A 12,730-nucleotide genomic window follows, 5' to 3' on the forward strand; every position below is an offset into this window, starting at 1 on the left:
GGTCACGAGCTTTGGGCAGTGACCGAAAGGATGAGATCGTGAATACGAGCGGCAGAAATGAGCGTCCTCCGCAGGGTGGCTGGCCTCTCCCTTGGAGATGGGGTGAGGAGTGCGGTCACCCAGAGGTCTGAAAGGAGCCACAGGAGCCACCTGACGAGGATGCTTCCTGGGCACCTCCTGGGTGAGGTGTTACAGGCATGCTCCATCAGGAGGAGGCCCTGGGACAGACCCAGGACACACTTCAAGTTGCACAAACGTATATTGTTTTTCAATTTTGCAATTTTATGTGACAAATCTTGTACTTTTATTCCATAATTAATGTAGTAAAATGATGTACTACTGTTGAACAACAGCCAAATTAAAGCAGTTTTCCTTTAACACCTTTGCTTTTACCTTTAATACTATGGCATGCTCTGATCTCTGTAATAAAATGTTATGTTCAACTTTCTTCCTCTTTAGTCCGTCTGAACGGAATTCTTGGATTTAGGACTTCAAAACATTTTCCTGATGTTCTGAATGAGCTTCTTCTTTGCAGGACATCAAACCTTCAGTCATCTTTAGAAGACCTCCAGAGGAGCTGAGAGCTGCAGAGTCCATCAGTCAAACTTTCCAACATGTCATCAGCGCGAAGACCGTCAGACTGAGCCAGTCCTCGCAGAGCTGACGGAGGGTAAACGCACAAGCTGTCAGGATGGAAACAGCAGCGAGGCGTGATGCTGGGACCAGCCCAGCTGGCTCTTTGGCTGCACATTGTTTGAACACTTACTGCCACCTGCTGCTCGCTCATTACATCACATCCTGTCACACTGTCACCTTTTCTAAATGGTAAATGGACTAGTTCTTCTGTAGCGCTTTTCTACTCAAGCTGAGCACTCAGAGCGCTTCAACAACACGTTTGCCTTCACCCATTCACACAAGCACTTCCATGTGTATCTAAGATAAGTGCTTTTTTTAATTGTCTAACATTCACACGCATTCATTCTCCGCTTGCGTCGAAGAGCAACTTGGGGTTCAGTATCTTGCCCACGGATACTTTGGCACGCAGCCCAAAACAGCCAGGAATCGAACCACCAACCTTCTGATTAGTAGGTGACCTGCTCTGAGAGGAAGAGGAGGAAGCGTTTGACATAGGCCAACTCTGAGCCAATCTGTGTGCAGCAAACCAGCAGTTTAATAACACAGAGTCCACCATCACAAATCTGTACAAGAACATCACCACAGAGACTTCATTAACCGGCTCTGCACAGTGTCACCAGTAAAACCAGTTTGTTCACACCAGCAGCTTCATTGTTATACATGTGGCTGCTGTCAAATACCAATCCCATAAATACAGGTGTTACAGCAGATATGTTTGAAAGTCTCTTTATATAAAGCACACGTTTATAAAAATGTTCATACAGTGTCTCATCCTCTCATCAAACACTTCAATCAAGCTGGAAACTAAATTAATACTGAGTTATCATCTGTGGTAATAACCGATGGAAGTACTGCAGTATTTTTATGTTTGCGGTACTACAAACTCGGCCTCTGTGCAGTTATTTTCCTGCCGCTTCACATTTAAAACAGTTAATGGCTGAATTCTCAGAGCACAGAGAGCCGGGACGAACGCCTCAAACTGCCACTTCAGGCTGACTGCTCTGCAGGTTACCTGTGCTGAGAGCCACAGAGCCAGTGTTAGCTTCATTTAGTGTGTAAACTGACATGAAGTCAGATTAAAGAAGGATTACTGATAGATATCAAATTAAACATGTTGGGAACATTAAAATATCATAAAACAACTCTCACCGGGGACGCTCTGAGTGTTTCTTACATTCAAATAGGAAAAAGCAGCAATAAACGAGCCCCTGATGGCAGCTGGGTGGAGCATCCACGTGTAGATATCTGTGATCAAAGGTGATGAGTGGATGAAACACTTCCTGTTACAGAAAGAGAAAGACGTGCACAGAAACCTGACTGAATTCAAAGACTCTGATCTGTGATCAGTCTGAAACTCTTCTTCTTACAGTCTGCCTCACTTCAACCTTCCAGAAACAATCATCATCAGCTGCTCAGTCTGAGTTCATCCTCCACTCTCAGTCTGTTAAATGCGTCTCCAGCAGGACAAACTGATGCAGCTGCAGTGCCCTCTGAAGGCTGGAGAGGACTCTGCATGCAGGCTGGTCACCATCACGAAGTCAACAAACCCTGAAAACATTGCTGGTGATGTCTTCTAATTCAGCTCCAGTCACCACAGGCCATTCAGTGTCTCTGCATCACATGACCTTCCTCAGCTCATCAAATGTCAGCTGCAGGTTTTAACAAAGTTTCTGACCTGTGAACAGTCCTGTAGGAGATCATCTGACCATTCTCTCTGTTTCATCTGTCTTCACCTCATAAAAGCACCTTGAGACGCCTGCTGGCACGATGTGAACGGATGAAGACCATGTGATGCAGCTGAAAGCTGCTAAATGGATGCTGAGTGGTGCTTCAAACTGACTCCACCTTTGATGAATGTTTCTGTCCTCAGACATCATACGGCCTCTCCTCTTCCTCCTCGGTCGTTTTGATGAAGGCAGATGACAGCTCCTGCAGGAGCAGCTCCTGAGACGGAGTACAGACTCCCTGCAGCGTCTGCCTCCTCCTCGCTGGAGGCTGATGGGAGGCGTCGGACTCAGGAGAGCTTGCTTCTCTGTCGCCTCCACCTGCTCCTCCACTGCTGCCGCTGCTCTGCTCCAGAGTCTCCACAGAACCGCCTGCCGTCCGGACTGCCTCCGGGATCATCATGTGATCCAAATGTCCGGTCTCCACAGGAACTAGCCTGAGCGGTGGGTGGTCTGGTACCTCCTGGGTTTCTGCAATGCTGCTGGACAGGAAGCTGGTCTCCAGAGACTTCAGGACCTGCAGGCCGAAGTCACCGACCTCCTCGTAGAGCGGCTCAGGGAGGTCAGGAGACTCCGAACGCTCCTCGAACGAGTCCTGTTGGACTTTCATGGGCTGAAGACGCGGACCGAGAGAACAGATCAGAATAGAGAGAAATCGCATCAGACCTGGAAGGCCAACAACATGTTTACCTCCCCCAGATGAAGAACAGAGTACTCACAAAGTACATGGAGAGAGTCCTCCTGTTGTGTAGTTTCCTCTGCAGGGAGAAGATAATGCATATTCAACATGTGAGGAGACAAAGTTTCATGTGCTGAAATGTGAACAGACACACAAATGGCAGCTAAAAGGATGAAGCTCATTTATGAAGAAACACGAGCATCTTCAGAAACTCTGACCAGCGTCTGATTGGCCGACAGCATGCTGCTGTTGCTCTCGTCTCCTCTGATGGGGACGAGCGGCATCGTGCCAAACTTCTGCTTGGAGATGTCAGAGGAGGAGTGACGACGCAACACCGGAGGGCCCGGGTCATCGTTCTGGAACAGAAGCAGATCCATGAAGACCAACAATGTTCTTAAACCCGCAGAGAAACACAGGAGCAACAGCTGATCCCAGACCAGTCTGCAGGTAAACGTACCTGAGCTCTGAGGAAGCTGGTGATCCAGTCCCACAGCTCGGCCTCACTGCTGCAGCAAAGGTACCTGAAGGGGATTTAATGCAAAGCATAATGAACTCATTTTATTGAATTATTTGATTACGTTTACACAGCTTTTATTCTTGTTTCATAATTGAATGCAGCACGTCCACGAGGCTTTCTTCTGCAGAGCGAAGCTGAGAGACGCGACTCACACGTCTACGTCAGCTGCTGCAGCATCAAACAGAGCTCTCTGCGCTCAGCGTGCTCTCCACATGTAAGTGTGGAGGTGACTGCAGACCTGCTGCAGGTCAGTGTGGAGCTGATGGAGAGGCGAGCTGTGATACTTACAGCTGGTGTTTCTCTGACATCACTGTGAAGCCCCACCTGCACAGGAAAACACACAACTGTCAATTTAACACACACACACTGAGTCACAGTCTGTTTGATCAGCACTGCTGGCCTCTGACCTCTGACACTCATCAGTTCAGACGCTGTGGTCATGAACACAGGTTCTGATCTCAGGTCAGCGAGCTGTGATCAGGCTAGTACAAATACTTATTGCTCAGTTTTCAGTATTCCCTTCATGTTTTCACAGATATCTGAACTTTTCACTCCTCATGGTTTAAAGCAGGCTCGTTACTTTAGCTCTGACACATCGAGGGGAGTACTTCATATCACGGCGCCTTCAAGCATCAACCCAATTTGGGCCTAAATGGAGGAAGAACAACACGTCTGTCATGGATTTGTGTTTTTTCTCCTTTTGCTCTCGCTCCTGTGGTGTGTGTGTAGCAGGAGTCCTGCCCTGGTGTTTCTGTAGGTGGGGTTTCCCAGGATCCCTGATTACACACCTGGAGGTGGCAATCACACCTGTGGGTCATCGTTCCTGGTTTGCTGTGGCTTCTTAAGCAGAAGTGGGCCATTCAGTCATCGGTAGATAGACTAGACACGTCAGTATATCAGCTCCTGTGTTTTCTGTCTGCTCTACTTAACGTGAAAGCTTCTGCACTTAGTAAGTGCTGTGTTTCCACAATGAGAGAGAAGTTTCACTCAGAGATGGAGAAAGATGGAAGAAAGAGGAAGCAGAGGAAGCAGAGAGGTCAGATTTAAAGGGAAGGACTGCTCAGGGAGCTCCGATAACCTGGAAGTTTAAAGCTGGAAGTTTAAAATCAGATCTTGGATCTGTTTATGATGTGAAGTTATGATTTTCCACACTGTGAAACGTCCTGTAAAACCCACTGAGGTACACTAACTCTGTGTTACTCAGAGGCTGCATGAAAATACTGCAGTTTAGTGCAGGATGAGCAGGTCAGTCTGCAGTACTGTGGTGAGTTTCCAGTAAAGCTCTGTGGTTGACTGGTGCAGAGCAGCTGTGGTGTTCATGCTCAGAGTTACAGGTTACATGAGTGCAGCAGAGATGGTCCCACCTTCATACCAGCTGTATGCTGTCAGTATGAAGACAGGATCAACTGTATACTGTCAGTGTGGGGGTGGAAATCAGCCAGGATAGCTCTGAAATACTGGGTTACATCTGGTTGAATTCAGTTCATCCACAGAGAGCAGCAGCAGCAGGTCAGCTGATCACAATAGAAATGACTGTGATTGTTTTCCCCGCACTGAGCCGCTACAGCCGATGTTAGGGTTCCTCCACCTGCTGAATCCCAGCGTGCAGGTGATGAGGCAGAGTCACCCTGGATCATGTAGAGCTATTTTTAATCCCCTCTTTTTCTCTGCTCAGGTCCTGCAGAACTGATTCAAGCTGAGTGCATTCATTAGAATTAGAATTTAGATTGGAATAAAGTTTGTATTCTCATGTAATAACATTATTATTACAGTAATATAGCACGAGGTTCAGCTTTACACAAAAATATCTGGTAGAAACGTCCTCCAAAGAGCTACTTTTACTTTCTTACTCTGAGTACATTTCACAGCCTGTACTTTTACACTTTTACTTCAGTAAAGAAGTTGAACCAGTACTTCAACTTTTACTGAAGTATTTTTAACACAAGTATCTGTACTTAAGTACAGAAAGTGACCTCTGAGGTGGCCTGAGGCAGGTCAGGGTGGTATGCCGATTCTTCTGTGCACAGAGGACTCCAGTATGTAATCACTGCTTTAGAGAAAGGTGACCTGTCTTACCTGAACAGCAGGAGCTGCATCCAAAGCCCCCCCACTGCTGTTTCTTAAGCACCCCGCCTGAGTGAAAACCCCATGATTAACAGCAGCTTCCTCCTAAATGTGACGGGTTGTAGTTTTTAGAATGAACTTCTCCAGCTGAGGGAAAAAGGAGTTTCTGAGGACCGGCAGGATGAGGCCGGGAAACCTTTAACTACAGCTGAGGAAGGCCGAGCTGTGAGTTCCTGTCCATCTTTGGTACTCCTCTATACAATAAAGGCAAGAATGAACCCCACCCACCTTTAATCAATAAGCAGTGAAATTAGCTTCATGTGCACACTGAAATAGGGCTACAGTACTGCTCTGCTGGATCAGGGTGTAGCCTGTGTGAGGCTTCACCTATACAGCCCACACTTCAACCTCATCTATCCTATCCTAACTGCCATAGGGCCAAGGCGGATTCAAACCCAGACCTTGTAGCTGTGAGGCAACATGCTAACTGCTGCTTCACCCTCAGCTCTTCTTTAACTGGAACACCTGAGTGCAGGTGGCTTTTTCTGACTACGTCTGTTTAATAAAGACATGAACCATCAGCTGGAGATGTGTGTGTGTGTGTGTGTGTGTGTGTGTGTGTGTGTGTGTGTGTGGTGTGTGTGTGTGTGTGTGTGTGTGTGTGTGTGTGTTGAGTGTGTCTGTCTGTGTGTGTGTGTGTGTGTCTGTGTGTGTGTGTGTGTGTGTGTGTGTCTGTGTGTGTGTGTGTGGTGTGTGTGTGTGTGTGTGTCTGTGTGTGTGTGTGGTGTGTGTGTGTCTGTGTGTGTGTGTGTGTGTGTGTGTGTGAGTGTGTGTGTATGTGTGTCTGTGTGTGTGTGTGTCTGTGTGTGTGTGTGTGTGTCTGTGTGTGTGTGTGTGTGTGTGTGTGTGTGTGTATGTGTGTCTGTGTGTGTGTCTGTGTGTATCTGTGTGTGTCTGTGTGAGTATGTGTCTGTGTGTGTGTGTGTGTGTGTGTGTGTCTGTCTGTGTGTATGTGTGTGTGTCTGTGTGTGTGTGTGTGTGTGTGTGTGTGTGAGTGTGTGTGTATGTGTGTCTGTGTGTGTGTGTGTGTGTCTGTGTGTGTGTGTGTGTGTGTGTGTGTGTGTGTGTGTGTGTGTCTGTGTGTGTGTGTGAGTGTCTGTGTGTGTGTGTGTGAGTGTGTGAGTGACCTTGTTGGAGCCTTCAAGCTTCTTGCGGATGCACGATGTAGATCTTCATGGTCTTCAGAGCCCCACTCCTTCTCAGGTTTGATGCTCTGTGACAGGGGACCAGTGAGGACGGAGGTTATATCCGCTCCTTTATAAAACATTTTTATCCGGTTTTCGTTTTAATGATTTTTACTTTTTTTACTTTTCTTACTTTTTTGTTATATTACAGTTTTCCTGGATTTCCTGTTTTACAGGTTTATCAGTTTTTCCTGGATTTTCCTGTTTTACCGTTTTATCCAGTTTTTCCTGGATTTTCCTGTTTTACAGGTTTTATTAGTTTTCCTGGATTTTCCTGTTTTACAGGTTTTATCAGTTTTTTCCTGGATTTCCTGTTTTACAGGTTTTCCTGGATTTTCCTGTTTTACAGGTTTTCCTGAAGTTTCCTGTGTTTACAGGGTTTTATCAGTTTTCCTGGATTTCCTGTTTACAGTGTTATCAGGTTTTCCCTGGATTTCCTGTTTTACAGGTTTATCAGGTTTTCCTGGATTTTCCTGTTTTACAGGTTTTATCAGGTTTTCCTGGATTTCCTGTTTTACAGGTTTTATCAGGTTTTCCTGGATTTTCCTGTTTTACAGGTTTTATTAGTTTTCCTGGATTTTCCTGTTTTACAGGTTTTATTAGTTTTTCCTGGATTTTCCTGTTTTACAGTTTTATCAGTTTTTCCTGGATTTTCTGTTTTACAGGTTTTCCTGATTTTCCTGTTTTACAGGTTTTCCTGGATTTTCCTGTTTACAGGTTTTATCAGTTTTTCCTGGATTTTCCTGTTTTACAGGTTTTATCAGGTTTTCCTGGATTTCCTGTTTTACAGGTTTTATCAGGTTTTCCTGGATTTTCCTGTTTTTACAGGTTTTATCAGGTTTTCCTGGATTTTCCTGTTTACAGGTTTTATCAGTTTTTCCTGGATTTCCTGTTTTACAGGTTTTATCAGTTTTTCCTGGATTTTCCTGTTTTACAGGTTTTATTAGTTTTTCCTGGATTTTCCTGTTTTACAGGTTTTATTAGTTTTTCCTGGATTTTCCTGTTTTACAGGTTTTATTAGTTTTTCCTGGATTTTCCTGTTTTACAGGTTTTATTAGTTTTTCCTGGATTTTCCTGTTGGCAGCCCTGATTACCTTCTTGTCTTTGAGCAGCAGCAGTTTGTGGTCTTGAATCTGGAACGTTCTCTCCTGGAACCGGTTCCCCTGAAGGAGCTTCGGAGGCTCCTCGCGACACCTCAGCAGTCCCACCTTCATGATCTCACTCTTATAGGCTGACGGACACACACGGTCGGACACGTTAGAGATTAATGAAACATCAGAGGCGTGGTATTGCACAGGTGCATCAACCTACAGGTGAGGAGCGTTATGCCTTCTCCTTTAGGAACCCTCTTCACCACCAGGTAGGCAGAGCTTGGATCAGCCATCTTACACCACTGCAGAGCCTGCTCCAGGACCTTCTCTTTGGGGTGTAAGGGACGCTCTGAGAAGATGAAAACAATAAACCTGTGACACAGGTGACCTCTGACCTCAGAGAGAGAGAGGGACAGGTGTGTTTCCTCACCCAGCTGACCGTCCTCGATGGCCTCAAACGTCATCCAGACGTCTTTGTCCCCAGCCGGGATGTTCCTCATGTAGAGAACCTGATTGGTCAGCTCCTCAGCACACATGGTGGGGGACACCTGCAGAAGTCAGAGGTCACACAACTGTAGTGATCATCAGCTGTCATTATCAGTAAGAGTACTGATCAGTGACGTGCAGCCTTACTTTGAGGGTTATGCAGCAGTCTGGTATCTTCATCTCCAGATAGACTTCAATGATCAGATCACCAGCCTGAGAGAGCTGCACACAATCAATCAATCAATCAATCATATACATTGTTCAAACGTAACTGAATTTGAGCTGTTACATTTAGAAAATATTACTAAGTAAAGTGATTAAAACGAAAGGTTTAAAAGTCACGACAGTGAGGCTGAAAGTTTGCTGGTTTCCTGTTGGTTTGTGTTAAAGTAACAAGAGAAATGCAAACTGTGGGCCAGCTGTGGTTCAGGATTCCTGGCTGTTCCGGTCTGAATGCCAAAGTGTCCTTGAGCAGGATTCCAAACCCATCGGAGTGTGATTGTACGTGCGTGTCACAGAGAAAGCACTCAGATGTAGATAAAGTGCTTGTATGAGTGTGTGTGAATGAAGACGTGTTGTATAAAGGCCTCTGAGTGCTCAGGTAGAGAAGTGCTAGAAGAACCAGCCCATTTACAGGTTCAGATAGAAGAAGGTCCTCTAAGAATCACTGATTTTGTGATCCTGGTCTCATTTTAGAATCACGGTCAGCTCAACTTTAAAAGGACCCGCCCGAGGATCCGAGGCTGCAAACCGGCTGCAAACCAGCTCCTAACAGGCCGAGCACTGCAGTCGAGGACATGAGAGTACGAATGACTGCAGGTCAGAGTTTGAGAACGTGGATTTCATTCTGGACATGGAATTTGGGGGAAGCACCACTGAACCTTCATGATATGGTTCAAAACTAAGAGCTGAGTCAAAGTGTATGCCTAATTTTTTGGCAGCAGGCTGCCCATCGACAGTCTAATGTGAAAGTCTGCTGCTACGGTGAGGCTGAGATGGTCTGGGCATGTGCAGAGCAGAGATGTGGAGATACTGGACAAAGGATGTTGAAGATGGATGTAGAGAAGGAGGACGTGCAGAGGGCCGGAGTGACAGAGGAGGATGCTGGGTAGGGGGAGATGGAGGCAGAAGATCTGCTGTGGTGGGGCAGCACAAAGAAGGAGAAAGCTTCATGTTCGGCCCAGATTTAGAGTCCAGTACACTTTGAGAGATGTTCTTCTGTCCAATGGTTCACATCACTGAGACAGAATCAAGGAGCAGTGAAGCTTTTTAGAAAGGCATACCTGTGTGTCACCTGTCTGTCTCTGAACACAGACCTGCACTGGATTGGTGGACAAGTGTGGGGATCAAAGGTGTTTGCTTACCTGAGTGTCCTTCCAGGTGGTGATGAGACTGATCTCCAGCTCGATCTGAGTCTGATGCTCCTCATCGATCTGAAACACGTCACAGGTCAGCAGGTCACAGGACGAGCGTCACACAGGAGAACATCTGAGCGCCCACTCGCAGGGTACTCACATCGAAGACATACAGGTAGTTGTCTATCAGGTCCTCCACGATCTTCACCTCGTGCTCACCTTTCCCGTCCGTCTGGAACAGACTCGGTGCGAAGAGCAGCGACAGGTTCTTGGTGCACATGTGGTTCAGATCAGCACACTTCTGGACCCTGAAGGACAGGAGAGACCCCGGTGTTAGCCACACGCTACGAAGCAGCCAAAGTTCAAAGCGTCCTACACTCGTCTGCTGTCCTGCGTGGTCAGATTTTCTAACTCCTGCTGAGTCTCCAGTGAAGCCGTGGATGTTAGGAGTGTAACGTGTGCAGCTGAGGGCGCTCACCTGTACAGGTGACTGATGAGGGCAGCCAGAGTTGTCCGGTTCACTCGGGGAGACTCCGGATGATTTCTTTTGTAACAGTCCAGCCTCGGACGCTTCTGAGGGATCTCTGAGCAGGAAGAACAAACTCGGTCACAGACGGATCGCCATGTTTACAAAAACCACACCCACAGGGGGCGCTATGAGCACGCTCCGTTTATCACAGTCCTCAGCCTAGACCCTCACCCTCGCTCTGATCGGCTCGTCGTTTTAAATGTAAGAGAAAACTGGACTGAAGGTGGTTTATAGTCAGAGCAGTGCTTTTGTTTCAGCCCCCACACAGACTGACAGGATTACAGTGTTTTTATCTTCACGCTGCTCTGCTGGAAACAAACTGAAGGAAACTTTGGAAAAATCCTGGAATGGACAATTCAGGGACTTCAGGCGCAAACTACAAGGAATGAATTTTGTCCTAAAACGAGTGTCTGTCTCCATCATGAACACTGGAACTGATCCAGGACCAGATTCAGAGCTGTCTGACTGTGTGATCAGACATGAGCACAGGGAGCTGCTGGTATTTAACTCATAAATGATGAAACTGTTGATGTGAAGCTCAGTGAAGAGCTTTAATTCTACCTGCAGCTGAGATGTTCTCAGAGAAAAGGCTGACCAAGATGTATGACAGAGGGTGACCTTCAGACCGGGCCTGCAGTCTGGACCTGAACCCTGACAGCAGAGAGTCCGCTCTGAAGAGAGGTGGACTTACTGGCTGCTTCCTGCCACAGTGGGTGGAGGTCGGCCATGAAAATGGGGTCATCGATCTCTCTGAAGAACCTCTTCAGCACATCGGTCACGTCCTCGATGAAGTGGTCTCCGATCCGCAGCTTGACGTTGCGAGCGTCTTTGCGGAATTCCTCCATGAGCAGTTTGATCCTGGATTTGGCTCCGTTCTTCCTGTAGATCCCCTCGTGACCCAGACCTGCAGGAACCCAGAGAACTGCTTCAGTCTGTGCTGTTAAATCTCCACCCTGACATGAAGAACCAGGATCACAGAACTGTGTGCATCTATCAAACATCTGAGCTCATCATTTAATGGCAGAAACAGTAAAAATACAAAATGAGATGCAGGAAAAACAATAAACATCATTCCGGCTCTAAAACGTCCTGCAGGGAGGTCGTCACTGTGGTGAAGGTTCAAATCCAGGAAGACTGAAGCCAGGCGGTTGGCTGCACGGGGAGGGTTAGGCTGATGAGGAGCAGCTCTCGTGCCTCTTCCTCATAATTTAGCATTTAATAGGCTGCTGTTTGTTATCCTCCTAACATTCGGCAGGTCACCAGTGAGGGCTCGGTCTGGGTTCGACACTGAAATGTGAGAAATCCTTCACAGAAGGATCCAGAACCAAAACTGGCAAGTGAACTCTTTTTGATAATGCCCATCAGCCAGTCACAAACTGAAGATGGTGGCCATTTTCAGTATGGCTGCCTAAAGGCAGGAGGATATTTTTTTCCAAACCAGCCTGTCCTCTCCTTCTTAGGCTCTGAGTGTCGAATCAGACACGTTTGATGATGCAGGTGACTTCAGAGGCTGCTGCTGTGATGTTACCTGTGTCTGTGTCAGCCTGTTACAAACACTGAGGTCAGGCTGTGGCAGCATGAGAGTACGGGCAAAGGAGAACGTTAAATACCCAGGCCCAGCTGCACGCATCACAGTGCTATCAGAGGGGTCAAAGGGCAAACCTTCGACGTGCACATCACTGTGCAGCTGCAGCTGTCATCAGACTGCTGGAACATTTTCAAGTTACAAATCTGACGTAGTTACAGTGAAGAGCATCAGAATTAGGAGTGAAACCTTAAACTCTGCATTTACACTGGAAATGATGGCCAAAGCAGGACCCTGGCTCCAGAAGGGCAAAGGTCAATCACAGGTGGGTCGCTGGCAAGAGGACAGAGAGTTTCTCCTGCTGACTATTTTTAGGACTGTGTCTTTCATATTCAAACTGATTTAGGGATGGATCTCCTCCGGAACAAACCACGGGAATAATGTCTGCTGATGGGGGGCCTGGGTCACTCTGTGAAAGAACGAGCTGGAGGAGCCCCTCCTCTTCAGATGATTGTCTGTAAGCAGCAGCCTGAGCCTGTAGCAGCAGAACTAAGGGAGGGTAACCCTCCAAAACCTGTAATCTGTTCACATACCCGCATCTTTACTGATGTATATGCTGAGGTGTCAAAACCTGTCATTAGGGGCAGAGGGGGGGTCGTCAGATGTCATCGTTGTGGGGGAAGGAGAAGGGTGTCGTTCTTACCGTACTGCGTGATGAAGGCGATGCAGCTGTCCACGATGATGGGGATGTCGTTTCTGCTCATCTGCTGGTCTCTCAGAGCGTTTCCTTTACCGCCGGCCGCTCGCTGGATATCGGAGTACCACAGAGAGAAATCTGTTCGCCCGACGCCCTGCAGGTGCAGAGTCCTGACGGGAGCAC

At 47.2% G+C, this 12,730-nt stretch overlaps 1 protein-coding gene across 1 annotated transcript in view; it reads right to left on the bottom strand.

Moving 5' to 3' along the window:
• Positions 1-1,149: 1,149 nt before the first annotated feature.
• The window catches only part of arap3 (ArfGAP with RhoGAP domain, ankyrin repeat and PH domain 3), a 34,933-nt gene continuing 23,352 nt past the window's right edge, over positions 1,150-12,730 (bottom strand). The window contains exons 22-36 of the mRNA XM_030739629.1: positions 12,554-12,717; positions 11,017-11,229; positions 10,275-10,380; positions 9,957-10,104; positions 9,806-9,874; positions 8,589-8,663; positions 8,386-8,503; positions 8,176-8,304; positions 7,959-8,095; positions 6,808-6,893; positions 3,845-3,880; positions 3,497-3,560; positions 3,258-3,395; positions 3,080-3,118; positions 1,150-2,973 (exon numbers count right to left, since the gene is read on the bottom strand). Of these exons, the coding sequence (XP_030595489.1) occupies positions 2,503-2,973; positions 3,080-3,118; positions 3,258-3,395; positions 3,497-3,560; positions 3,845-3,880; positions 6,808-6,893; positions 7,959-8,095; positions 8,176-8,304; positions 8,386-8,503; positions 8,589-8,663; positions 9,806-9,874; positions 9,957-10,104; positions 10,275-10,380; positions 11,017-11,229; positions 12,554-12,717 (1,993 nt within the window). The 3' untranslated portion in view covers positions 1,150-2,502. The remainder of the gene's footprint in view (positions 2,974-3,079; positions 3,119-3,257; positions 3,396-3,496; positions 3,561-3,844; positions 3,881-6,807; positions 6,894-7,958; positions 8,096-8,175; positions 8,305-8,385; positions 8,504-8,588; positions 8,664-9,805; positions 9,875-9,956; positions 10,105-10,274; positions 10,381-11,016; positions 11,230-12,553; positions 12,718-12,730) is intronic.

This window comes from Archocentrus centrarchus, chromosome 10 (assembly GCF_007364275.1).
Source record: "Archocentrus centrarchus isolate MPI-CPG fArcCen1 chromosome 10, fArcCen1, whole genome shotgun sequence".
Classification (NCBI taxonomy): Eukaryota; Metazoa; Chordata; class Actinopteri; order Cichliformes; family Cichlidae; genus Archocentrus; species Archocentrus centrarchus.